General features: G+C 44.6%; 1 protein-coding gene across 8 annotated transcripts in view; it reads right to left on the bottom strand.

Annotated features, from left to right (window-relative positions):
- Positions 1-27,153, bottom strand: part of ZNF827 (zinc finger protein 827) — a 168,707-nt gene that overhangs the window by 114,559 nt on the left and 26,995 nt on the right. For all 8 annotated transcript variants that reach the window (XR_006606253.1, XM_013059145.2, XM_013059144.2 and 5 more), the window contains exons 2-4: positions 22,370-23,422; positions 12,892-13,064; positions 6,864-7,344 (exon numbers count right to left, since the gene is read on the bottom strand). Coding sequence is in view for 7 of the 8 variants with exons in the window: in XM_013059145.2 (XP_012914599.1) it covers positions 6,864-7,344; positions 12,892-13,064; positions 22,370-23,422 (1,707 nt within the window). In the remaining variant the exon portion in view is untranslated. The remainder of the gene's footprint in view (positions 1-6,863; positions 7,345-12,891; positions 13,065-22,369; positions 23,423-27,153) is intronic.

Below are 27,153 nucleotides of genomic sequence, written 5' to 3'. Positions count from 1 at the left end.
AGACAGTCAACATTCTTCTGGAGAGCAGTGAGGATACGGTTCCTCTGGAGAAAGGAGAGGCAGGGGAAGAGCCTGATACAAGAGGTATCAGAAGAAGAGTCTGTTACAATGTGTTGGAGGGCCTGGAGGGGGCCGGAGGGGTGGAGAGGGCATCAGGGAGGGAGCGGAAGAGGCAAGCTGCTTAGGTGTGAGCTGATGGCCAGGAGACCCTGCACGCAGAGGGCTGGATTATAGATATATTTTCAAGACACAAAAAATTTAACCAGATTAGTGACCGAATTAGCATGCATTAGAAATGATGCCATGGTTTGAAGCCAAGGAAAATAAACAGTGAAGCAGACGGAGGTCAAAAGACAGTTCACTCAACTGAGGAAAAAAATTAAGTAATAGCTAATTAAGTGGTCATGAGCCAAGGCTTTGCAGCTCGGCAGAGACGAATCTTCGCTCTCTTCCTTACTGCCAAAACCTTTGAAGCCTCAACTTCCTCATCTGTAAAATAGGTTTAAAATTATTGACCCCTCAGGGCTTTTAAGAGGGTTTAATGAGAAATTACATGAAGTTGTGGGCACAGGGCCCGGCTGGCTGTAGACACATTTGATCAGTAAGCAGTAGAAGTGGAAACAGTAGTAACAAGCAGCAACATCTCGAAGAAAATAGACTAATGAGGGAAGGAAGGAAATGACTTGGATTCAGGTTTGCAGCAACACAGGCTTTGACAAATCTTCCCAGGGATCTGTCAAGATAAAAAATCATTCTCAGTGCAATTCTAGAATGAGGTATACTCTATCCAACACAGCGAGGAAGAAAGATCGGGATTCCAGTCATGACCCTTTTACAGCTAATCTCACTGTGTCTCGGTCTTTGTCTACATGCTTGTCAAGAGGCAATGTATTTGGAAATATGCCATATGCTGTAAAGCCCTACGGAACTATTAGTTGGCCTTACTGTTACTACCATTTGCACTAAGTAATTCCTGAAAAGCCTAAAAGAATTAACGCAAGTTTCAGTGGTGTCCGACATACAGCATTCAGAGAATGGCTCCATGCTGGGGACTCTAGCTCCACGCCAGCACACCAGGGCAAAGAACAGAGCCAAGTTCAGTCACGCTGCCTCCTTGTTTTGTGATTTGGGGTATGGGCAGCCTGGGGGGGGGAGGAAATGTTGAAACCAGGCACCCTGGATTAGAATCCCAATGCTGCCGCTTATCAGCAGCATAAACTTGGGCAAGCCTCTCAACCTCTGTTTCTCGGTTTTCATCTGTAAAATGGGAATCCGAACTTTATGCACCCAGAGAGTCGTTATGAAGGTCAAGGGAGCTGAATGACACAGAGTAAGCACTAGATTATATGAGTGATTGTTAAGGAAAAATAATAAACAATGAGATGTCACCAAATCTCCACAGACGTTTCAGGACATGGGTGTATACCCCCAGACCCTGTTTTCTTGTGATGCCACCTGTTCCTTTTGTGACTTAGATCAGTCCTTGTTTCAGGGAGTAGCAAGTCATTGAAAAACAGGAGTCACACTCTCCCTCTCCTATGAATCACCACGGGGGTCAGTAAAATCCGGGATTTCAAAAGGGCATTCAGGCTTGCCTGCATGGATAAGGGCCTAAATGCTGTTTCCGACACCAGGAATTTCAGTCACATGTTCAGTGAGTGCCCATCACAAGAAATGCAGGGCAGGGTTAAAAAGATGGGCCCGGGCTCCTGACTGGTTCAGTCAGTGGAGCGTGTGACTCTTGATCTTGGGGTGGGTAAGTTCGAGCCCCACGTTGGGAGTAGATATTACTTTAAAAAAATAACAAAATCTTAGGAAAAAAAGTAAAAATAAAATAAAATTAAAAAGAAGGGCCAACCAAGGCATAAAGGAAGGTTGTTAAAAGTGAAACCACTGGGGAAGACACACAATTAGGGCAGGGAAGCAGGAGGCCCTGGCGCCTGGCATGGAACTCTTGGGACACGACTGGCACAGGCTGGTACTGACTTGTAAGAAGGCTCATTTGGAAAGATGTAATACAGAAAGCCGACCAGAGCTCCCAGGCAATAAGGACGACCTGGTTTACTGCACATCTTCTCCTTCCTCCAGCACCCCAACAAAGCCTTCATCGGAGAGGGCGGCTGCCGTTGACAGACTAACTGTGTTGTCACTGCAGACGCAGAAAATTGTGTGAACTAGGTGGAAGCAGAACAAAGGCCCACAGGAAACTGCAAGAGAGTATGCAAACACGGTCCGCAACTCACCTGTCTTTGTCCAAGAAAGCCTCTGCTACGTTACAGCAGAGCTCCTCCCAATAAATCAGAAACAGTTCAGCCTGGACCCATTGGTAAGTCACTGCTTTAAAAATGCCATCTCTCCTAGTTAAAATTATTTTGGACTCCATTTTACAAAATTAATATAATGTGGGAGACAGTATGTTTTTTTGTTTTTTTTTTTTTGCCAGTTTCCAAATTAAAAATAGTTGAAATGACTTGTATCTTTTATTTTGGAAAACCAGGGACAAAAAGATATTCCCAGCCTACAACGGAGGTGCCAAGTTTCTGTCAACTGCTTGGTTACAATGTGGAGAGTTAGAATTAAATTTCCTATCTTGAAAAGGGTAGCTCTGAGGAAGAGAAATGATGCAAAGGCTGCTGCAAGCAACTTTGAATCAGGCATGTAATGATGATACTCCCAGGTCCTCGATGCTCTCGATCAGTCTTGAGACTTTCTGGTTCTAACTGGAGAACACACCAAGATGCTTCTTCTACTTCTCCTGCCATGAGGCCCCACAAGGAGAAACAAGGAGCTCAGGGGCCATGACTCACCCGGGCCTCTTGTCAACCTTGACCTATGGTGGATGCCTCAGACTCATCTCACACCACCCACTAGGCCCCTTTCCAGGGTCTGAACTAGAAAGGAAGGAAGGAGAGCAGTACCAAAAAAAAAAAAAAAAAAAGACAAAAACAAAAACAAAAAACACCACAAAAACGGAAAAAAACTGTATCAGGTACCACGTGCATATGCCACACCAGTGGCCCGCAGGCCCAGGTGCACGAGACTCATTTGAGGATTAAGACAAAAAAACAAAAATGCCAATTGACTAGGCCCTTGCCCAGAGCAATGAAATCCTAACTTTGAGAGTAGACTGGGCCCTGGCATTTTAAGAAGCTCCCCAGGTAAGTATACGGTGCGGCTGAATTTACACTCGCGGCTAGATAACGGAGAGAGGAAGCTCAGAGCAGCAGGAACTCAGGTGCACGGTTGAGTGAGTGCCTCTCCCCTGCATGCCCCAGTCACAGGACCACTGGATCACCTGTTCTGACATTCCACCATCCACCTGGGTCTTCAGGCTCCCAAGAAATATCTGTGCAAATATGTAAGGCTACAGCCCTCCACAGCCTGCCTCTGAGTCTGAAACCCTGGGCAAAGTTTACAAAATTATTTTTTCCATCAGTCCAGAAAGCCAGCAGCCAGGGCTTCCCCATCCTCTTCCCGGAATCAATTACGGAGCTGCCTAGGAGCCTCGGTTCTAGGGGAGCAACATTAATCTTGAAGGACTACGGAATGTTAAGTGTGGGCTCAGCAGAGGAAGAGCTGATAGATCGGAGAAGGGGTTTGATTTCACAATCACACAGGCTGGGAAAAACCTTAACGTGGAGGTGGGGGGGTGGTGAGAGAAGGACTTACAGTCTGTTGAAAACAGCATTCTACCAGCGATTTTTTAATCCCACTGGGTTCCATTAAGTCATCTGGATGCTTAGTTTTCGTGGAAGGAGCAAGAAAGACTTCCCTTAATAACCAAGCAAGAAAGAATCAAGTGTTTTCCGTCTCTCTTTGGGAAACAAGTAGGTATGTGCACGCTTGAATCTGTCACTGTGCTCCAATTCTGCAGTCATGGGGCTGGCACAGAGACTCGCAGACTTGGTGCCCGCAAACAGCTGCACCCTACAGTCCCAGCAGGTGCACGCACAGAGCCCAGCTCAAAAATTTGCTGCAAGAACAATGGCGCCGTTATGACACCGAGGGACCAAGCCAGATACTAAGCACATACTGCGCTACTTCTGATGACGGCAAGAGCTAGAAACTCAGCCACAGCTCCCTGAGATCTGGCCTTTGGGTCCCAGGATCCTATTCACAGACAAGGCCAGGTAAAGCACAGTGATGGCAGTTATCAAGGATAAGGCCTGATCAACCAGAGAGTTAGCGGAAATTAAAGGAAAAAAAATCTCTCCAGAAAATGTATTCCTTTCCTTTGAACATTTCTTTTCCTCCTGTGGGCTGTGCAGGGCCACAGTCACCAAGTTTACATTTACATCCAAATATGCACACACACAAAAAATTACCGATGCATCTCACTCCCCGGTGACTTTGTAACAGGTTGCTAGGTAACAGTGCATACAAGTCAGGTTTCAAGACCTCTAGTAAGCCACCAGAAAATAGCTGCATGGGTCTTTTGCATAAAGAGTGTGCATTTGTTATCTGTTTTCTTATGCCAATTGATAAGTCAGTAAATACTCCCACTGCCAAACTGTAAACAAGTCCCATCAATAACTAACTGAGAAAACAGATCACAGTGGAAGGCTTTGGTGCAGTCTTTCACCCCAACCTATCGGGCTGGCTTCTCTTGAGTCTCTCCCGTTTGCAGTGCTGGCTCTCAGCATGCCTTATCTCAGACTCCCTGAGATTGGGTCTGGAGCTAATTACAGCCTGAGCCCAGCAGGAGTAGTGTACCATAACCAAGCATCCTATCTGAAGACCAATCCCCCTCTCTCCTTCCTCCAGATCTAAAAACTTCTTGCAGTTCTGGAGTAAAGTCAGTAACCCAATCCTACGAGGTACTCCCCCCTGTCCTTAGTCTCGCCTCACCTCCCATCTATTAAGTAAGGAAAAAGTCCTATGTTTAAACCACACCAGCTGAGTACGCCGTGCCACTTGCATTCCTTCCCTTGGGAGTGCACTAGAAGAGCCCCGGAAAGGAGCCCTCTTTGCTATAATATTGGCGGGCAGCGAGACCAACCGGGAAAAAACAGAGATGCACACCCTGCGCACTCCCTCCCCGCCCCCCGGCAGAGGTGAAGCCTAAAGGATCAGCCGCAAAAGGAAAACTAGAAACACGCATTTCCCCCCATTTTAAAAAATGTTTAAATATAAAACTCAAAGAGTCTACAAGTCCATTCTCCCCTAGACTAGGGTGGGAGAAGGCAGGCGAGGGGAAGAGAGGAGAGGAGAGGAGAGAGCCAACCCCCCCTTCCCTGCCACGTTCCTCAAGGCCACAGGCAGATACACTTGGCTTCCCATGGCCTGACCATTTCCAGCCGAGGACTCTGCACTCACGCTGTGGGCTAGTGGGTTGGAGTGCCTGGTTGTTAACATTCCCTGCCCTCGCTGACTCCCCGGGTCATTTCTGACGCCTCGCTTCTTGTCCCCTCCATTTCTTTCATTTCTTCCAACTAGTGTTGTGCACTCCTGAGGGGCAAAGATCTAGGTGCTGGGGACATTCCGAGAGACCTGACTGAAGTGTCACTGAGCAAAGGGACTTCCAAGCGAGTGGAGCCGAACCTCTAATTCACCTGGCAATGACATTTAGTGAAATGTGACTCACAGTCCATTTAAAGGAAGGCGGTGACCAATTATTCTCCATTTAAAAGGGTATTGTCAATCTCCAAAGAGCTGAAATGGCATTTGGAAATCATCGTGGGGACTGCCATCTTCACTGAAAGACAGAACCAACTCTCAGCCGACCTTTTCCCACCCTCCACAACTCTTTTACAATTTTAAATCATACTTTAAAAAATGTTACAAGTAGCAGCACAATCTCGTGTCATGTTTTCTCATTCCCAAACAGTCAGGACAAGCAGCGCTCCCTCAATATCGCCACACCCCCTACTCAACTCCGCAACTTAATCAAAGAAATTGGAGGAAAAAATGAAGGACAAAAACAAGAAGAAACGCCAGGTGTAATCTGATGATAAACGTGATGTCGATTAACAACGAATTTTTATAACGTCTTTTTTCATCTTCTTTCCAAAAGGCAGTGGGGTAGCTGGGAAAGAATATATTTTTAAAAAAGTTGTTTGCTTTTTTTTTTTTTAATTTCACTTTGCATGAGGCACCTAAGGTAGTTAAATTCAGGGAGGCAGAAAGTAGACTAGTGGTTAGCAGGAGCTGTGGGGAGGGCAGAATGGGGAATTGTTGTTTAATGGGTATGAGGTTTCGGTTTGGGATGATGAAAAATTTTTGGAGATGGATGGTGGCCATGGCTACACAACAGGAATGAAGTTAATGCCAAAGAACTGTATACTTAAAAATGGTTAGAATGGTAAATTTCATGTTAGGTACATTCTATTACAATAACATTTTTTTCCAGTGGAAAAAAGAATGTGACGATAATCTTTATCATTTGCACAAATTTTAAAAATATAATTCCTAACAGGAGTCTCTGTATATATGTCCTTTAAAACTCTTCCAAGTTAAGGCAATAAAGAACTTGAATAATGCAAAATGAGACGTTCCATACGAGCACTTTAAAAGAACCAAATGCAGAGACAAGTTCAATATGGCCCAAGGTCACACAAAGAACTATCACCAACTTGGCTCACCATGTGACCTGTTCCCCACAACAAGAACCCATAAAGGGGAAAACCGGAAGGAAATCAACAAGCCCTGTTGTTTCTAGACCCAAACCACAGCAACGACTACTTCCAAAGGACTGGGAGGGGGGAAAAAAAGGTCGAGGAGAAAATTTATGAGACTGTAAACGATTAGAATGTAAAGGGACCTTGAAATCATCTAGTACTACCAGCTCATTTTACAGATGAGAATCCTGGTAGAGAAAGAGAGAGAAAGTAAGAGAGAGAGAGAATACAACCCTATTCAAGTACCTGACAGCTTCATGAGAAAATCAGACGCCATCTTAACAGAGATGTCCTGGCTGAACAATGCTGACGCACTGTTGGCCACATACTCGGAGGGGTCTTTCAGCTTTGTGTGGTTGGCCGGCCTGTCGGCAGCATTCAGAGTAAAGGAGGTTGGCAGGCCGTTATCTTCCTTGGGTTCCTCCTTCACCAGCAAAGGCGAGACGCCAGCCCCACCCTGGCTAGTCCTCTCTGGAGTGTTGGACGTCATCATGGTCCCCACTAGCTCTGTCCCTCCTCCTTCCCTTTGCTGCCCCAGGCAGGCACTGTCACTGAGGTGGGGAGATCCCTTGACATCTGGGTCTGGGATCTCCTCCTTCACCTTGGCTTCTGTCCTCAGGAAATGCTGATGGCAACGCATGTGGAGTTTCAGGCTGAAGTGGCGTGAGGAAGTGAAAGGGCATAGCTGGCACTGAAAGGTCTCTCCCCGGTCCTGGTGCTGATGAACCTGACGAAGAAGCAAGAAGAATGAGCTCTCCACCATGTGCTTATGGAAAATGCCTTGTAGTACATCCAGACCACTCATCAACCATTTCCTCACAGTACCAAGGGCCGGCCCAGGAAACAGAATCACCAGAGGAGCATTTCATTAGCGTGCTCCACGTGATGAGGGCCGTCCCTACGCATAACTCGGGTCCATGCAGGTTAAGAGCCCATGATTAGAGCCACACTCACAACGGGGGGTGCTGTCTGCCCATGGAGGCTGTTTTCAGGAGAATCCTCCTAATATTCTAGTCATCTCATCTCGGTGGGTCTTCAGAGACAATATAAACCTAGCACAGTGTGACCTTACATAATTATCAGTCGGGGGGTCAAAAGAGGCAACCTGTCAAGTAATTCCTCTCACAATAACAATAAGGTACACGTACCCGATTATTGTCACTCAGAGAATTAGCTCTGTTTTGCAAACATAATTTCAATTTTCAGAATGCTTCTCTAGGTAATTAAGAATGTGGAAAATGATGTCTCTGGGGTATTCCCATTTCACAGACAGGGAGACGAAGACTTTAGAGTAAGTGGCTTGAGCAAAATCACATGAGAGATAAGCAAAGCAGAGTGGAAGAAAAACCAAGGTCTGATCCCCACCAAGTATACTCGGCAAGATGAAACCAATGTTTCCCAGTGTGGTTCTATCGGGCTCCCAATTCTGATGTCTGCAGTGAAAGAATGCAGACTTCTAAATCCGGCTTCAGCGCTGCATGCACAATACCTGTAAAAAATTGGAAGAAGCTTTTTTCCTCCTGTCCCTACCAAATGCAGTGCTTGAAAAAGTGAGGAAATCATCGCACTGGACTGAGCCAGGCTTCAAGCTGGCAGGTGCTCGTCAGCTCGTAACTTCCCCATTGAGCTCTGCCAATGTGCTTCGGCGCTGACCTGCTGCACCCTGCTATTTCAGGACCGCCCCTCCCTTGCGTAGAAACTGCCAATTGTGTAGATTTGGGCCAAATGATTCAGGGAGTTGTGGGATCTGGACAGGCCAGGGACTGGGATTCAAAACCAAAACAGAACCGACACCTCATGTTCCAGGGGTGACCTAAGCGGGACTTGAACCCAGGTCTAATGAAGGTTAAAGGCTAGTTCGTTGGTTCACTGCACCACCTGGCCCCTCTGCGTAGGCTTCCTTTCCAAGAGAGCAAGTTTTACTACAGCTGTTTATGCATTCTGAATGCAATCCAAAAGCATTATTCACCAGCCAAAACATACTTTTAAATAATGTTAAGTGACCAACAAAAGCAAAGAAATTAAAAGTTAATGGTGAGATCCTGTCGCTACAGCACCCCACTGTGGCTTTTTGAAAAAAACAGCCGAAAAGAGATTCTGGGTCCCCCAACGCATGCATTTCTCAGAAATAACCACATTAACTTCAACTCAGTTGCGGCAAGGCCTTGCTCATTAAAAGGCTTCCCCCTCTGCCGGGTCGGGAGGGGCTGGGGGGTTAGGGATGCGTTTGTCACTGGCTGTTAAGATCACCTCTCTCTGTTCTTTCACAACAAAGGGATTTCACGGTGGAGCTGATCATTTCATTTTGCTTCCTCACAGAATCGTGAAGGTTCCCCATCTCCTCCACCCAACTCCCGCAGCAGCCGGGCACCTTGTGGGCTCAGGTCGCAGCCCCACAGGACCCTGACAGGTGTTGCCTGGAGCACTCCCGGAACCCGCCGTCCCGGGAGCCGGGCGGTGGGGCAGATTCCGTTTCAGAAGTGTCCTTACATCCATTGACCCGGGAGAGGAGAGGAGCTGATCCAAGAACAGAAGCTCCGGAAGCAGCTTCTGGAAGAAGGAAAAGGACAGAGAGGGAGCCCAAGTTCTAAAGACGAAAGGGAGCCCTGGACTGAGACGAGTCCGTGCGCCACTATTTTTACGTGTCTTCTTTTCCACCAGATCCTGGCTTTGCTGTATTTAGTTGTGGAAAAATCAGCGTCGGTTTAAAGGAGGAACCGGGGCCGTGGTGGTGACTCTCACACTTGTCATTTTATTGGAGCTGCCCCTTCCCAAAGGGGCGAGATGTCATTCTGGGCCTTTGAGAGAAGTATTCTCTCTATCCTCTTGCGGCTGCTTCTTCCCTTCTGTCCTGACAGAAACTTTCTGTGATGATTTCTAATCTTTGTATCCTGACGTTGGCTTTTAAATCCCTCTAAGTCCGCTAATGTGAAGAAACGTTTGTCTAAAGCGTATCATTCTTTCCGGGCCACATAGAGACAAGCTGAAGGACCGGTCACCCTGCACCCAGAGCACCTACGGGGGCCAGGTGGGGACTGGGATAGAAGGCACTGTTACCCCGTGAGATCCATCTCCCGGTGGCAGTGGGAGGAACATGAGGAATCTCTGGCACACACCTGCTCCCCAACCCCTCCAGGGAACAGCGCAGGGCAGGGAAGGGGCTTCCTCAGGAGTCACAGCTCCCTAAATGGCAGGACCCCGTGCTCCGACCCTTGCCCGGTTTCTTGCCATTACTCTTCCACTGAGCTTTATTCTAGCAGTCCTCACCTCTTCTGTTCAATCTAGGCTTATGAATTTCATATTTAAGTCCTATAGGCTCACTCATCCAGGGAAGTTGTAAAAGGCTTAATGGAAATCTAAGATAACCGTGAGGAAGCTGGAGGCATTTACAAGCTCCATCCTCAGCTGCCCATAAAAACGTTGGCGAAATATACAAAGGAGGGAAGGCAGGTTTAAAAAAAAAGTACAGTGCCCAGCACCGAGTGGGAACACGGTAAATACTGCCCTTATTGAACAAATGAAGTCGAATCCCAATTTGTCCGAAGTCCATAGCGTCAATATGGAAGGACATAACGTTAGAATGGCAACAATGGTTATTTCTGTGTGACGGGATCGAGGGTCAATTTTATATTCTTGCCATTTACCGGTATTCCTAAACTGTCACCATTAAAGACTCATCACAAAAAGAAAAAGGCAATAAAATTTAGACTAATTTTTTATCCCATGGCATTACTTTATTTCCAAATGTAAATTCTAACTCTGAGAACTCTTGGCTGATAATGACCCGGTTAGCTACATTTCCTGAGTAGGCTCCATGCTGGGCACTGTATTCAGTTGCTTTATGTCCATTATCTCATTTAACCCTTCTAATGACTCCAGACTCCGGGCGACAGATCGGATGATTATCTCCAGGAGTGGAAGCGAAGGCTAGGAGAGGTTAAATGATTCGCCCAAAGTCTTACAGCTACTAAAAGTCGTGGAACTGAGATTGTGACTGAGGTCTTTCTGACCGCACGCAGTGGGAGATCCTAATCTACAGGCGACATGGCCCCCACTTCACAGGCTGGAACCATTGTAGAAAATCCATTCATATTTTCAGTCTCTGGTGAATGCAGCAGGAGTACCTATTCCCAAGACCACCGCCACTCTGCTGCTACGTAGACTCTGTTTACGAAATGTCTCAAAATTAAAGCACGTCAAATCAAAACAAAAGCGTGAATTCTTTGACGAAGGAAAGAAAATGGCCCACCGGGGAGGTGCAGAATAGAGAAAAGAAAGAGTACACCATTTGATAAAATTAAACTTGCATGAGCCTTTCTCACACTTCCCTTATCAAAAGCTCGAGTCGTAGCTCAACAGGTTAGGACACCATGAGTTTGAATAAAGTAGTAATTTCACACAACTGCTTTATTGTACTGGTTATTGATTTGTTCTGAAAGCATTCTGAGACCCCGCGACCCGCAAAGCCCTGGCAGCTCTCATCTGTAACACTGTCATGGCCGACCATCTGTATCATCAAGGCACCCAACTCATCTCCCTGTAGTTTCAGGGTCAGTAGTTCCTGCTATTGAAAACCCGGCTTTTTTTCCATGGGTTTATAAATAGGTTGTTTTATGTGACCCTGAGCTGAAACCAAGCTCACAAGGTGTCAGGCTAGATGCAAGTTTTCTGCTCACTGAAGCTTTAAATTTGCCAGACCTGATTTCTAAACACAGCGTAGGACACAGTAACGAAAACAAATTTTAGTTTTAAAGGCGTTCCCTTTGGAAGTCTTATCCTGCTAATGAAATCCACTTTGCAGGTGTAAAAGACGAGATTTTGCTTTGGGAAGAGGCCTTAGAGGATGAGGAGGGGAATGGAAAAACTAAGTAGGCTCAGTAAAATCCAACCGACCAGAACTCCTGGTTCAATGGATTCTGAAGACGAAGGGCAAGCGACTTCCGGGAGAAAAGGACAGAATACCAATTATACCATGGATTTAATTTTTCTTTTTCATCTTCTAAGCCAGCTCCTAAAATCAGGAGAGGTTCTGTCTGATATCACTTTTTTAGAGCTACAATTCTAAACAGTGATCACTGATCTAGTGAGAGGGATTAGGCTACAAGGTTTTGGGGAAAAAGGGAAATATCTTAAGTACGTACATACACTACGCTTCTTATGGCAGGAAAGTAACAACGTTATAAACAATGTCGACAGCCAAGCCTTACTGAAAATATCAGTGGGAAAATAAAGGTGTTCAAAGACAATTATCGAAATTAAATAACTACTATTGAACATTTCCTATGTCAAATACTTTGCTAACATTATCCCCTTAAATATCCGTGACAACTCTTCCAGACAAATATTATCATTCTTGTTGAACAGATGAGAAAATTGAGAGCCTAAAGTTCATTTGCTCAAGGCCACTTAGCTACTAAGCTGCACAATAAGATTTAAATGCAGGCCTATCAAATTCAAGAGCCCATGCTCTTTCGATCTCGTGATTTTCTTCTTTGAATTTCAGAGAAAGCCTGTATTAGTAATGGGGTCTGCCAGAAAGACTTCGAGGTGACTAAGTTTTCTCCATCTCACATAAGAGGGAAAGGCAGTTGTTTTTAATAAGACACTGAAACCAATGTCCTTAGATGTTTGGTAAGTGTGATCCTGGGAATTAGGACAGCACACACACAGACAGCCCACAGACAGCCCCAGTCTTGCCAGGAATAGTCCCCCATGCCTCACACAGGGCAAAAGCTAGAGTCCAGTTGTCTTTCAAGGTCCTCACCCCTCCTACAAGAAGCCTCTGAGTGTTCCTGTAGGTCTGTAAGCTGGAGAGTAAAGCGCCAGCAGAAGAGGGTAGACCCCTCTTCGGAGCATGGGTCCAACAGGCTGGCTTGTACTGGTCTTTCCTGCTCCTTGCTCTTCCCCAAGTCTTCCTCTGAGCGCCCAAAGCATGCGTTGCCATGCAAGGCCAACGTAGGCTGCTGCTCCCCAATAGGAAAGGGCCCTACTTTATGTCTACTCTTTGGATAGAGAAGCTTCTTTTTTCTTTTTCTTTTCTTTTTTTTTTTTTGAGAAGCTTCTTTTTGACTTTAAAAAGGAAGGAAATAGCATTACCAAGGAAAAGCTTTGCCACCTGCTTCTTTGGTGCTGCCTGACATGGGGACAATGAGCACTGCATTCCCTAAGCTCCACCGAGGGCCCCTCTCTTGCCTAGAGGCCTCCTGTACTGGACCGTGTGCAAGAGCTTGGGCTGTGCCTGCCTCTCCGTGAGGCCCGTCCGCAGGTGGCTTACCTTCATGTGAGATTTGAGATTGTCCTTGCGAGCACACCGGAATGGACAGAGCGGACACTGATGACTTTTTAAACCTGTGTGGATTACCATGTGCCGCTTCCAGTAACTCTTCCTTTTGATAACCAAACCACATATCGGACACTGGAAAGGCTTTCCGCTTTCCTCTTCGGAGGCTTGCAAGAGGGAGAAAGAGAAAAATTGAGGAAAACAAAAAGGTATACTGCAGCCAGCACTAATTCACATGCATCGTTAATAGAAAAAGCACTAAAAAGGATGTCGGGTTTCTCCTGGGCAATTCCAAGACTTGACCCACAAGGAAGTTTTATCACTGCTTTTCTTCAAGTAGGAACCCACCACGTGCATCTCGATATTTCCATGTAGGTTCCATCTTTCAAAATCTGACCATGCTGCCATGTGACGGTCTTACTTTCAAAAGCCATCCCACCGCTCCCCTTCCCCCTCCCCCCTCGACCTAGGAAGGCATCTGCAAAGGGGCTTTGCCTGGTCTGGCCTCGTTCAGCCCAGAAAAGCTTGACTTCGGGGGCTTTGTTTTCCTGAAGGAAACCACCAGACCGTATCAGATATGAGGCCATATCTGAATTCCTAAACTTAGGAAACAGCAAGAAATAAAGACAAATCAAATGGGAAAGGCAATGATGCACGGCACTGCACTGAAAACTAAACAGCCATCATAAACCTCACCAACCGAACTCCAGGGGAGACCAATTTTAGGATCCCACCGTTGGCTTGTTTAGTTATGTCTTGTGCAAACGCTACTGCCAATCTGACCATCAACGGGTCTTGAGGTCGGGGTTTTTCGCCCACTTATTTCTATTCCTCTGGTTGTCACTAACAAGATCCACCACCTTCCTCTGCCCTGGGCCCCACCACCCGCCTGGGGAAGAGCTACAACAGGGCAGTCACAAATGCTTCCATTTTTTAGGAAAGCTAAAATAACGTCCTCCTCCCTGCCCCCAGAAAAGGCTCTCCATGGGGACACTGTGTTACTACCCCTCTGGTCTACCATGTTCCATAGCTCAGTGCCACACTAGCTTCTGCAAGCAGGGGACACAGAAAATTAAAATAAAGAGAGTTGAAGATTCAGACTTTCCTTTCTTCATCAGAAAGATGAGGGATCGAAATATTTCCAAACTGATTAAATAAGTCGAAATATACTCACAAAATAAAATATATGAAGCCATTCTTTAACACGAACTAGATCTGTAGATGCTGACATAGGAACAGGTCCAAGATTTAAGAGTTAGTGGATAAAGCAAGATAGGAATCTATATGTCTAGGCTGATTCTATTTTTGTTTTCTAAAAAATGAGAATCAATGGTTGCTAATACAGTGAGGTGACAGGTTGACAGGAAACTTTATAAAGGATGGATCAAGCTGACAACATCTAAAGCCACTCATGGAGTTTAACAACACTGAGAGGGGATAGACATTGCAGACCTTCTGATAGGCCAGCTATGAAATATTCCTACAAAAAATGTAATCAAGCCTCTAATTAGCTAGAAGTTTACCAGAAATACAGATGGTTAAAATAGTAACAACACGGGACGCCTAGGTGGCTCAGTTTTTTGGACGACTGCCTAGGGCTCAGGTCATGATCCCGGAGTCCCGGGATCGAGTCCCGCATCGGGCTCCCAGCTCCATGGGGAGTCTGCTTCTCCCTCTGACCTTCTCCTCGCTCATGCTCTTTCTCACTGCCTCTCTCTCAAATAAATAAACAAAATCTTAAAAAAAAAAATAGTAACAACACAGTAAACCCACATGCCCAAGGGGACAGAATCAGCCAAATACACAACATGGGAAATTCTACAGGACAGATGACAGTCTCTTCAAGGAAATGGTGCTAGGGAAAAGGACCCGGTTATAGAGACACACCAAACAAATACAAGGTGTGAAGCTGATTTTGATCCTAACTCAAACAAAGCAATTACAAAAAGACACTTCCGAGATAACTGAAGGAACACTGATTGTAACCCAGGCGTTCCATAAAATCATGAAATCATTGTTGATCCCGTTCGATGTGGTAAGAGTCACTGTGGTTATTATTATTATTTTTTTCCTAAGTTGTTCTCTGGTGGGGATAGTATACAAGGTAATACAGGCAATGGGTATCAGATCTGGGGCTTGGTTTTAAATGCTTGGGCAAAAACAGGGAGTAGAAAGAATGGGATGAGTAAATGAAACAAACAAAAAAATGATATCCTCTTATTTGTATGAAAATGGTGCAGAAGCACACCCCAGAAACCATTAAGCAGTTCCCTTTGAAGAACTGTGAATTAAAAGGAAAGGGAAACTTTTGTTTTTATTTTAGATTCTTCTACACACACTAGATTTTCTTTTCATGCCCACATTACTTTTATAATTTTAAAAGGGTATATTCTCATGTGTAAACTTTAAAATCATCTTATTATTTATTCATCAAGTCAACGGAGTCTCTGTATGCAAAAGACCACTTACCATGGATGGAACTAGAAGCGTTCTGGAATACGCATAGGGCATTCCAAAAATTCTGTTTTACTCTGACAGGTATAATAAGCAATATTGTTTACCCTAACCAAGCAACCTGAAAAAGAATCTGCTAAAAATATGCCTTCAAGTCTGGAAATTTTTCTGTCACAAGCATTTCCTTTTCTGATTGGGGGATGGATGGGATTGAGGGTTCTTTCACTCTAGGACAAGCACACTTTGTAGAGGCCTATAAACATGCTTGTGCTTGGTTTTGTTTTTCGGAGGTTTTTTGTTTTTTGTTTTTTGTTTTTAACCTGCTTTTCGCTTTCCTGCTGTTTTTTGTTGATTGCCTCTGCTGACCTGGAGTCCTATCCCTAATGTGGCCTCTCATTTTCTGTCCTTCATTGTCGTTTCTTCCACTCTGGTATCTTGATCACAAAGACTACACACTGAACAACAGATTTGAGAGAAAAAGCTGAACCAGGCCTCTAGGTGAGATGATTGTCATAAACCAGAGGGAAAAAAATGATAATGATGTCCATTTGGGGTTGTAAGAACATCAAAATAGTAAGAAAGACATATACAAACAGGCTGCCGCTAATACCCACTTTTCCCAGTATCTAACCCACAAACTGCCTAATTTTACAGAATTGTCTGGGAGAGCAGAGAAAAATGGAGATGTCCTCCACTGACCTGAGGTTTCATGACCCATCACAGGAAGGCAATAAAAAGACATTAACTGACAAAAGGAACATGGCCAGGGCCCCCTGGACACCCTACTTTGCTTAATATGACCAATAGCTTCCTTATTTTTTCTGACACTGCCCACCCCTAGTGTGTATTACAGAGTACACTACATCAAATCCTGCATATTAGCATTTCATATAAATCTATTTTATTTTGGAGCTATGCTTCCCTAGTTTTAATTAATACCAAAAGACACACATATTGTGTACAAATTAGGATGTCCTTGGATTGACTGGGGAAAAAATTAGAATAGTCATAATGAAGAGAAACTGACAACAAAATATGTGTCAAAGTGCTAGACTATTAGAACGGTTTGAAATTTTTGACTAATCCTGGAGGAAAGGAAGAAGACAGAAGCCAAATGATAAAAGTGACCATAATACAATGATCGATTTTCAAAGTTGGCCATTAACCTCCCCGGTAACGTCTGCATTTTTATTTATTAAATATTTTTTGATATTTTAGTAGGATGCCCTCCCTGTCTAAGGGAGGAAGTAAGGATGTATTCTAGTTTGGATGCCAAACTATTTTCAAGGAACTGACAGCTGTAAATTTCACTCAAATTTAGAGCCTAAGGAAATATGACCACTTCCTCAGACTGTACCACACATTCTTAGGGCGGTAGGATCGAAATGTTCATTATTTCACCTCGTTTACCACTGTCTCATAAGCAAATTCCCCTAAATATATCACTAGCTGGTTAATATCACCACAAACAAAACTAAATCCCACCAAATGCTAACAGACCCCGTAGCGTGGATAGCTGCTACTTTGCCTCTTTGGAGAAACACATTCTCCTTACAGACAACAGTATGATTGGAATAAGAGAGATAATAAATGTGTGTAAAATGCCTGTCACACAGTAAAGGAAAGCTACTGGTAGTAGCTGTTGCAATAGCAGTAGGGATGACAGGCTCTAGTCGTACCTTCCAAAGCAGGAAACTCACCAGGAGAGTAGACGTAAATTTAAAGAACTGACATCACATAAATACAGAGCTCAGGGCCTGGCCCAAAAGGGTGGTTTGTCACAGAAGCCTGAAGAAAATAACGGAGCAGGAGTCCACTATGCTACGCAGGTAGGATCCAGCTCAGCCGAGGCAGAACTCTGATGGTAAAATTCAGCTCAACAATGAAGAGAGGCGGAACAGACAGAAAGGGAGGAAGAGGGGGGCGGGGATTGGCTGGGGCAAGGCTAGAGGTCTTTACCTGTGTGTCTCCAGCACCCAGACAGTGCTAGGTATGATACACAAGTCAATCAATTGTTGGGCTGTAATGAGAGCAATTGGAGAGGGCTGGGTCAAGAAAGTATCAAAAAGTGAAATGAGTGCTGGAAATGGAAGAAAAAGGTACAGGAAGCTGCCAGCAAGTCCCAGGAGACGAAATGTCAGCCCAAGAGTGCATGCTTTTCACGTAGCACGCCAATACATGTCTCAAATGAATGGGTGTGGAGAGATGTTCATGTACTTAGATCTTACTTATTTCCAAAACGAATTCGGAGCGGCTGATATTTAAAATGCATGCAGTATGACTACACCATTAGTAAGGTATAATGGTGAGTGTTTAAACTATTTACAACGGACAAGATCTGCCCAAGGCAGACATAATCTTGTGGGAGAGTTGAGGGTGAATTTTAAGAAGCAAGACAATTAATGCAAAATATAGGAAAAAAAAATGTGTTCGAGTTGACAGAGTTCAAGAATACGAAAGGAAAAGCAAGGAATCTTAACACAGGAAGGAATCTTGGAGATAATTCCCAACTAGCTCAGTCGATAGATGAGAAGATGAACTGAGGTGTAGGCTTAAAATCCCTCTGCTAGTTAGTGGCAGGGTTGGGATTAGAGCCAATATATTCACTTCTGGTTTGGTGTTCTACGCTGTTGTTACATATAATTCGTAAAGCAATAACAACACATATTGGGGGAAAAATATCATGGAGGCTTTCATTAATGACTTGCTTTAATTCAAGGTAGGTATTTTTAAAACCAATGCAACTGTTTTGTATGCCTTGAAACCAAACTTTTCTTTCTTAGATCCTATGTGGCAATCTGCAGAAAATCGAGCTAATTTGCAAGTAGTTTGTGGGTAGCATCTGCATACACATCTTACCAAACACATCAAAGGAATTCAAGATGCCAGGTGACCCTAGGTATGCATAACCCTCATCACCAACTCCACTCCAGGTCTACCAACCCACCAGTGCACATCTGTGCAGGATGACCTATCCTCCTTTCTAACAATATAAACGGAATTAATATCTTTTAATAGAATTGCATGGGCATGTCTCTCAAATGCTACTTCCAGGTGTAAAAAACTATGCTGGCAATGAATATCACTGGTTTTATCTGCTGTTATTGACTTGCATGTTACTAATGCATATTGTAACGATTGCTAAGTATTCAAGAAAACTAAGAAGTTTTAGATATTTGGATTATCAAGACTAGAAGCAGTCTGAGTTTAAAGCGCTGGGGAAATATAATTGAGGTCAGTGACAGATAGTTCTGAATCTTGATTAAAAAGAATCTTGATTAAAAATCTTGAATTTTCTAAGCAAGTTCCTGTCTTGTGATCATTCCCAGATTATGGCTCTAAAAACCATGGACCTAATGGGAGTAGAGGAGGAGGTTACCTCACTTTCTGGACTTTCTAGGGCTTTGCAATAAATTTTAATAACATCACATAAATACGAAAGAAAACAGTACCCAGAACGTTTCTCTCTCTATTGACCCAGGAACTATTCTTAGCCTTCAGTGGTATGACACCAGCTTTCTTCTAAGCATATTTAAATTTTATTCAGTAAAATAAGATGTTTTGGAAACCCTCTCTCCAAAACTCTCCTTGTTATTTCTTTTAACTAGGAGTCTGGCATCCTGGGAATCTTGGTGGCCGTTTATAAGAAACTTTGTCTTTAAAATAAAAACCATTTATTTTATTCTGAGAGGCAACCAACAGTAGCTTCAAAGAGAATTGAGTCAATGTGTGACATTTATCTTTATAGCAAACGGACATAATCTTCTCTCTCCCGTGTCCCCTTTCAGAGGAACAGTGCAGCATGTGCTGGGGCGCGGGGTCACATGAAAGAAACCTCCTCCTCAAGTGTCACGTCTCTCTTGCAGGGGGGAAAGGCTACTGAGTGGTGGGCTCTTTAAAGGAATTAAATACACCATGACCTGGCAACAACTGAATCCTGTTCAAAAAAGAGGAATAAGGTCAGACCTAAAAGACACTTTTTTTTTTCCCCCCATGGTTTGGACTTCCCTTGACCTGAAGAAGGTCAAAGAAATGCTGGTGTCTAAATTACTCAATACAGGATTGACTTTTCTAGCACATCTCTCTTTGTAACTCCAGAATCTACTTTCTATGCCCTTTTTGCAACATTTTGGGAAACAGTTTTAAATATAAGCACGGCTTGAAACCAGGATGGTGTGTTGTTATCTTTAAGGATCTTTTTTTGCAGGCTATTATTTGTTTATTTAAATGAATAATAGGCAACACACACCCTTCCCTGCTGCAAGAAGCCAGCCTACCTATCTATTGTGAATTCAACTAAGATTTCTTTCTAAGGTAAAGAAAAAAAAAAAAAAGAAAAACAAAATAACAGAGAGAGAAATGTTCAGAAACATGGGTGACAGCTCTCACCACATTCTCAGAATGCTTTCTTAGTAAAGAATGACATCTAGATTCAAATTACCTCTGAATCTAGCCCTGGATTGCCCTAAAACCAACAGTACAGTGTATAGAAAGGGAAGCAGGGGGGCAGAGGGCAGATGGAGAAGACCCACCTTTCCCTTCCACTCCTCAGATTCAAAAATTGGTAAGAGCAACCAAACCATCTCTCCACAAAACGAAGACAAATAACAGAATGGAATAGTTCATCCACTCCTCCGTAACCCGACACCTAGCCAGCATGCCACGAAGGGACGACAGGTTTTAACCTAGACTTGCCACAGAGACTCCCCTTCCCCAACCGCCAACCCACACGGTCAGACACAGAACTGGAATTTAGGATGCGTCCCATGGACACACGGAACATTTTTCAAGGGACTATGTCAAGAGCCCTCGTGTCTGTCCTCACAGCGCTATTCCCGCATGTGTGAGCTTTACACAATGAGTGACTCGTCAAGTGGGGCTGCTTCAGCAGCGCTCGGATGGTGCCGAGGGGCACGTGGAGAACAGGGGCCTCAGGGTACCAGTCAGTCCGCAGGGGGTTGCAGAGACTCAATCAAGGGAGTAGTTCCTTTCCCCCCATCTTTCAATTTGTGAATACTCGTCAATTAAAATAGTCAGGGTTTTGGCAGTAGAAATATTTAGCAAAAGGAAAAGAAAAAAATGATTGTTGGTAGGTCCATGTAAAATTCTGCTTAGAAGCTCTTTGAGATGTTGGTGTGAATTAAATGCATTTAAACCATAAAGGGAAGAGATCTTTTCCCTTGGGTGTATATCCTACAATAAAACAGGCAAAAAGTCTCCTGTGCACTGGAAGTTCATGACCTCTTTTACAACTTTACATGCATCTAAGCACTTGAGTAGAAAAAAAAAATTACACTTCACCTCTACTGTTCATTATACCCAAGACACTTCACAGTGATAGAGCTGCTACAATTTACATCAGGAGCCACAGTTTTATCAGTTACCTCTTTCTGAGTCTTCAGTCAACTAACACTGATTATTAATTTTGTATAACCTTTTCCAAGTAACTTATGTCCACATGAATTTATAGTGTAAACATCATAAACACATTAATTCAACAACCATGTATGAAGAATATTTATAAAATTACATGTTACATATAGCCATGCCTCTCTTTCTGCTGCTACACGTAAATGAAATTTCTCTAAATGAGGAGTGATTTATTCCATTGCAAAATTACCCAGCTTCCTTTGCTCTTCTCCTGGTTTCCTAATTTTAGCCATTCCTCTCTTTATCTCACCAGATGGCAGGTAAGAAGTGAGGAGACATGAAACTCAGAATTGGTAAACATTTTAGGATTTTATGGACACTTCAGAAACTCTGGAGTGAATGGTTTGGATCATTCAGAGTCATAAAAGTTCCAGATATCCATTTTCCTAGTTCTATTCTGCTGTTTACACAAGTTTTAAAATAATTAGAATTACCGCATATAGCCCACTCAGCAATTTGAATGGAAATTTGTCATAAGTGCGTCAAATTGATGCTAGCTGCGATGGTTCAATTATTTGCCATTCTAAGCACTCTTCATCAATGTGGCTGCAAATAATCCAAAGTTGGCTAGACACACACAACGGCAGTGTTTATACTGACGAGGACACACATAGCCTACTTCCTGTTCCAGTCTGACAGGATATCCTTGGGAGACATCTGAAGCTCCATACATCCATCCCAGTACCGTGAATTTATCATACACACAATTTAAAAACAAACCGGTACAAGAAGTGATGCTTCCACTGTGAGAACACAAGTGACTAAATCCCTCCCTCAGATGAACAACTTGTGAATGTCAAGGCTCCACAAGACAAGCGACTTCTCCTTTGGAAAGACTGCCCTCACACACACAAAAAAACTTATGATTCAAATTTTCCACATGCACATTCCTTCAGAATCTGATTGGATTTGAATTTAAAAAAAAAAAAAAAAGCATTTGCAGGAAATGCTTTGATTATGTCTGAATGACAATATTTTTTACAGTTCTTATATGACAAGAAATTACAGAAGAACAGGATAAGTGGGAAAGGCTTAAATTCTGCACAAATAAATAACAAAAATGCTAACATAAAAGTGTATAGTGTGATAAATTAGGGCAGAGTAGTTACTGTATACAAAAGTCCATTTGTGATGGGAGGCAGCAGGAGGGTGGGCTCTCCCTTGTCCACTGTTTCAAAAGCAGCGGGTTTTTTTTCTCCCCCTATGTTCAATGATGCCATGCACTCCATGACAAAGATGCTTTGATCTTCTCCCATTAAATATGTCTCGTATGGACCTAGCCTGCACTTGGTAAGAAAAAAAAAAGATCATTTATATGAAAGGGAGGAGTACTGCACGTCTCTAAGATTATTCATTACCTTTCAAAAATGAAGCTATTTGTGAAGTCTTTGTATAATACATACATGAAAGCCCACTACACTGCTTACTTAAAGTATTTTCTTGTGCTCCTGCTTTTTTATTCCTGCCTCAGATCAGACGGGAAGCCCAACCGAAGAAAGCAGGGAAGAAGACATGGCAATTTACAGTGAAAAAAGGAAAAGAAAAAGAAAAAAACCTTACACGATGGTTGAAATAAAAGATTCCATACCTGAATTGGAGGGTTTAGAAACTCTTCCCTTAGGAACGGGGAGTAACAATAACTCCAAGGACTGTGGCGGTGGTGGCGGAGGCGGTGGGGGCGGTGGCGGAGGGGGCGGGGTGACTTTTTCTTGCTTCTTGTCGGAAGGCGGTGGCGGTAGAGGGTCCTCAGGCACCAGTGACGATTTCTCAGCCAGAAGACTCCCCGCAGCCCTTGCGGCCACCTCTTTCAGAAGGGCGGCCGAGGAGGTCATGGAAGCCAGGGAAAGGAAGGAGCTGGCGGGAGGCGGGTGCTCCTGACCAGGAGTCAAGCTTCTCTCACTGACTTTCTTGGATAAGGCTGCCAAGGTGGAACTGGCAGACTGGGAGCTAAAAGGGGAGGAAAAGGACTCGAATCGCATGGTCTCCTCAGTCCTGGTGAGAGATTTGTCCTGCAGAACGGCATTGGCTGCAGCTTTCAGTTTTAGGATGGCTGAATCCGGGGACAAGCCGCAGGTGGTGGTTGAGTTGGACAACCACTTACCTTGATTCCATAGAAAACGGTTACTTGGAGTGTATTGGTCATTCTGTTCCTGCTTCTCAGCCAACTTCCTGGCAAGAACACTGAGCTGTTGGGCATGGTGGGACGGTGGGGAAAAGGAGAGATTCGAGCCCACGTTTACCGGGGACTCCACCCTGCCATTGGCCGTGGCTGTGGCATCGAGTTTGAGGGAGCCGGCCTCCAGCAGCCGCCTCAGGTTGCTGCTCAAGGGCTTCGTGGAGCCCGGGGGGTCATCTTCACACAAAGACGACATGCCAGGGGAGAGGTGGTCTTGACACTGCAGTGAGTCTCGCAGGACCTCACCGTCAAGTCCCACCAGCTCCAACGTGTGACTGCTGGGGGTCGCGCTGCCCAAGGAGGTATCGGGGGAAGTGGACTGCTCCCGGATCCGGTCCTCCAGAGACAACTTATAGTTCTCCTGAACTTCTCCATAGGATGCTTCTGACGGAGTCTCTGAAGAGTTTCCATACCAGTGCTCTCCTTCACTGAGCTCTCCCTCCGCCTCTTCCAGCCTACTAACATCTGGGGGAATTAAGAAGATCAGGTTTACTCCCGAGTGAGCGCCGAGTAAGTCTGAAGACATTCAGACCGAGTTGACGACATGCCTCCTCTTCCCCTCCCCCCGCAAGAACCACAAGAAAGACAGCAACAACCTTACTAGAATGTCAGGTGCTGAGTCAGACAGTCTTGGCATTCGCCTGGAAGAAGGTAAAATACTAAACAGGCAAAGGTAAAAACACACCCACCTACGAAACATATTCATCTTTCTATAATTACAGCAGACAAGCTGAAAGGGAGAGGGAGGGTGGGGAGAAAAATGCATCTGGTAAAAAAGGAACTGCATGGAGAGGCTGCTATTCTCAGTGGTGGGAGAAACGGAGAGAAGTTTGCTCCCTTGTGAAAAAAAACACCAACATGATCCCTTTAGTGTCCCATCACAGTTAGAGAGAGGCAGCCTGGCAGGGTGGGAAACCTGGCAGGTACAAGACAGTGGGAAGCTCGCTTCCCCGCCTTCTGATTCCATGACCTCAGGCAAGTCGCTCAGCTGGTTTGACAGAAGACGCAACTGAATTTTTTTTTTTTTTGAAAAGTTCACCCCAAAATGTAAATAATACCTGCTGTTATATATTGCAACTTCACCCAGTTGTTAGGAAGTTTAAACCATAAAGCACGTGACTGTGATCTGCAGATGCTCAAGTTCTCTATGAAAATCAGACCCCGTGAGCAAACACCATTCACATTACTGATTCCTTCAAGTGACGATGTTGCCCAGGTCATGCACGTCACTTCTTTGAGAGCCCTGGCTTGCAATTACCAGCATGCCTGCCATCCTGACACAGGCAATGATTAGGAATTTGTTCCCTTACTCTACTAAGAGTCCCCTTTAACGATCTACCCACCACGACCACCCCTCTGACTGCCCCCCAAGCCCTGCTCAGTCAGGACTTCCTGTCACGCCAAGAGCACCGGGAGGTCTGTCATTTTTCTACCTTGGCCTTGGCTCAAGACAGTCCTCCTATCGGGCATGTCCTTGTTTCCCCCAGAAAACCAGCCTATTTATCCTTCAACTTCCCACCTCAAAAGTTTCTTCCTTGTGATTCTCTATGAACTCTCAAAATGAATCTCTCCTTCTCATTCGTTCATTCACTTATCCAACCAATAATTGTGAAGTACCTACAGCCTGCCAGGCATTGTTCTAGATCATTCTAGATTGGACCACATTGAACAAAACAAAGATCCAGCCTTCTTGAAGCTGACATCCCAGTGGAAGAAGATAGATGTCACACAAAACTTAAAAACTAGTGAGTCACAGAGTCATAGAGTAAGCCAGAGCATGATGAGTGCTATGGAAAAAGATACGTAGCAGGACAAGGAGGTTTGGGGGTAATGAGGAGGAGGGGAGTTTTGATCTTAAATGAGATGCTCAGACAGGGGCTTTGTGGAGGTAGGGACATCCGAGCAAAGATGGAAGAAGTGAGCAATTGTTCGGGCAGCTGTTCTACCTCTGGGAGAACGCTCCAGGCACAGGGAGTCTCTGTAAAGTCCCTGATGTGGGGTCACGCCGGGTGTGTTCGGGACACAGTAAGGGGGCCAGTGTGGGCTGAGTGGAACGTAAGGGTCAGAGCAGGAGGAGAAGAAGTCAGAGAAATACCATGAGAAAGAAAGAGGGATGGAGGAGAGTGAGGGTGGGTGGGAGTGTGTGGAGGGGCAGCAAGGCCAGGCAGACCTGTGCAACGCTGTAAACTGCTGAAAGGTCTTTTGCACCTGGTGAAACTGGGAACCACAGAGGGCTTTGATAGGATGTGACTTGGATTTTCAAAGGCCTCTTCTGGCTGCTGTGTGGAAAAGAGGCTGTAGGCCCAAGGGTGGAAGCGGGAAGACCAGCTACGAGGCTGGAACCCAGGGGAAGGAGGACAGTGTGAAGTTCAGCTCAAGGGGACTGCCAGCGGTGAGAAGCAGCCAGACTCTGTGCATCTTCTGAATGCAGAGCCCACGTTCCCGTGTTTTGTTTCTATTGATTCTGTATCATTCTAAATTACCTATTATCAGGGCATCTTCTAGAAGGTAAGTGGTGGTGTTCCTCGGAGGCAGATAGGAGCTGTATCACCCGCACATCCCTCACTGTGGCTAGCACAATGCGTGGACCCAGGAGAGTTCAATGAACGTTCAGGGACTGAGCCCAAACTCCGCATTGTGCCAAGTTTTGCTCTATAACATGCTGTTTCTTTTCTGAACAGAAGTAGCTAGAACTAGTAATGCATGAGCTACAAGCTAATACATTGATCTTCCCGTGCTATTTAGAGAAGAAATGTCACAAATGACAAATTCTCTTTCCCTAAGCTAAAGTTCTGCAACTCCTTCCTGAGGTGCTTTATTAAATTATCAAGAAAATGTAAAATATCAAATGGAATTTGCTGGAAAAAGGCAGATAAAATTGAATTTTCTCTGTTAAAAACAGTCTGGTTCCTTGTGATTTGCCACATTTCCTTCTTCCCACTCGATTTCAACATTTTTCATCTTTGCTCCAACCGGCAGGACCCTGAACTACTCGTCTCCCAGTGGCTTCCCGAAGAGATGCTTTTTACCAAACGCCAAGCAGTCAACATCAATTTCAACAAGAGGGCTAATTTCAAGTTCCTTTGGCAAACCACCTTTCCTGATTTCAGTTTAAATATCCCATCCTTCAGAAAAATCACATGGGAACTGTCCTGTAAATAGTAAGAAAAGTAAAGGATTTAAAAATCACTACACTAAGAACAGGTGACTATCTCCTCCAAGAGTCTCTTTCTCTGATCTTTATTGACACTCACTCAAAGAACATAGGAAAATAAATGATTCAAAAGTAAATAGTTCTGGGTTATAGTTTTGTCATACGAGAGTAGCTCCAGAGAGTCAAGACTGGTCTAGAACCAATGTGGTAAGTGCCGGAGAACAAGGTACATAAAGCCAGGGTTTTTAGAACCACAAAAAATCATAACCACTTGGCCAAGGCTTGCCATTTCACGGAGACTGTTAAATACTCTGAGGGGCTACCTGCTGGGAACAAAGACACATGGCTACCTACTGCTAATACTAGAATCAAGAACCCAAATCTCACAACACCTGGCCAGTGCTTCTCTGCACAGCCTCACTGAGCCATCTGCCAGATGCCCCTGAATAGCAACTTCTGGTGAACTTGGAGCAGCGGCCCTCCCAGCCCGGTCATGCATCCTTCCACTCTCTTGAAACAGAGGGGACCAAGAGAATTCCCATAGATAAGGACGGTATTCAGCCCTTATCTTGAGATACACCATTAAGAGGTAAGTATCCATTATTCCCATACTCTAATCTCTCCATTCCCTCCCTGCAGCTTCTTTGTTGCCCTAGTCAAAAACTGATTCACATGCCTCAAGGATTCAGCACATCAACGGGGCAAAGCCCCAAAGACAAAGCTGAATTTCCTATCCCCGCCACAGCCTCCGTGAGCAAGAACATTCCCCTTCCAAACGTTCTGAGGTGGTGAGCGCATCAAAAGCTGGAGTCGGCCATTCAGGCTCTAATCCTATCAAACAGTGATAAGGAGATCCCAACCTCTCGGAGGAAACAAACAGCCGATACCTACATTTCTGGCAACGTTCCCAATTCTTTCAAAAACAGAAGCTCCAAACAGGCAAACAAAGCATTTCTTTAAACAGACCAGTTTCCATCCTCTGAAATACCTGGATATTTCTCAACCATCGAATCCTCGGTTCTTTGTGGACATGGCCGAGAGA

The sequence above is a fragment of the Mustela putorius genome, unplaced genomic scaffold (assembly GCF_011764305.1).
Source record: "Mustela putorius furo isolate JIRA1106 unplaced genomic scaffold, ASM1176430v1.1 tig00000242_pilon_pilon_pilon, whole genome shotgun sequence".
NCBI lineage: Eukaryota > Metazoa > Chordata > Mammalia > Carnivora > Mustelidae > Mustela > Mustela putorius.
Note: the sequence above shows the minus strand (reverse complement) of the source record. Positions and strands in the feature narration are given on the sequence as shown.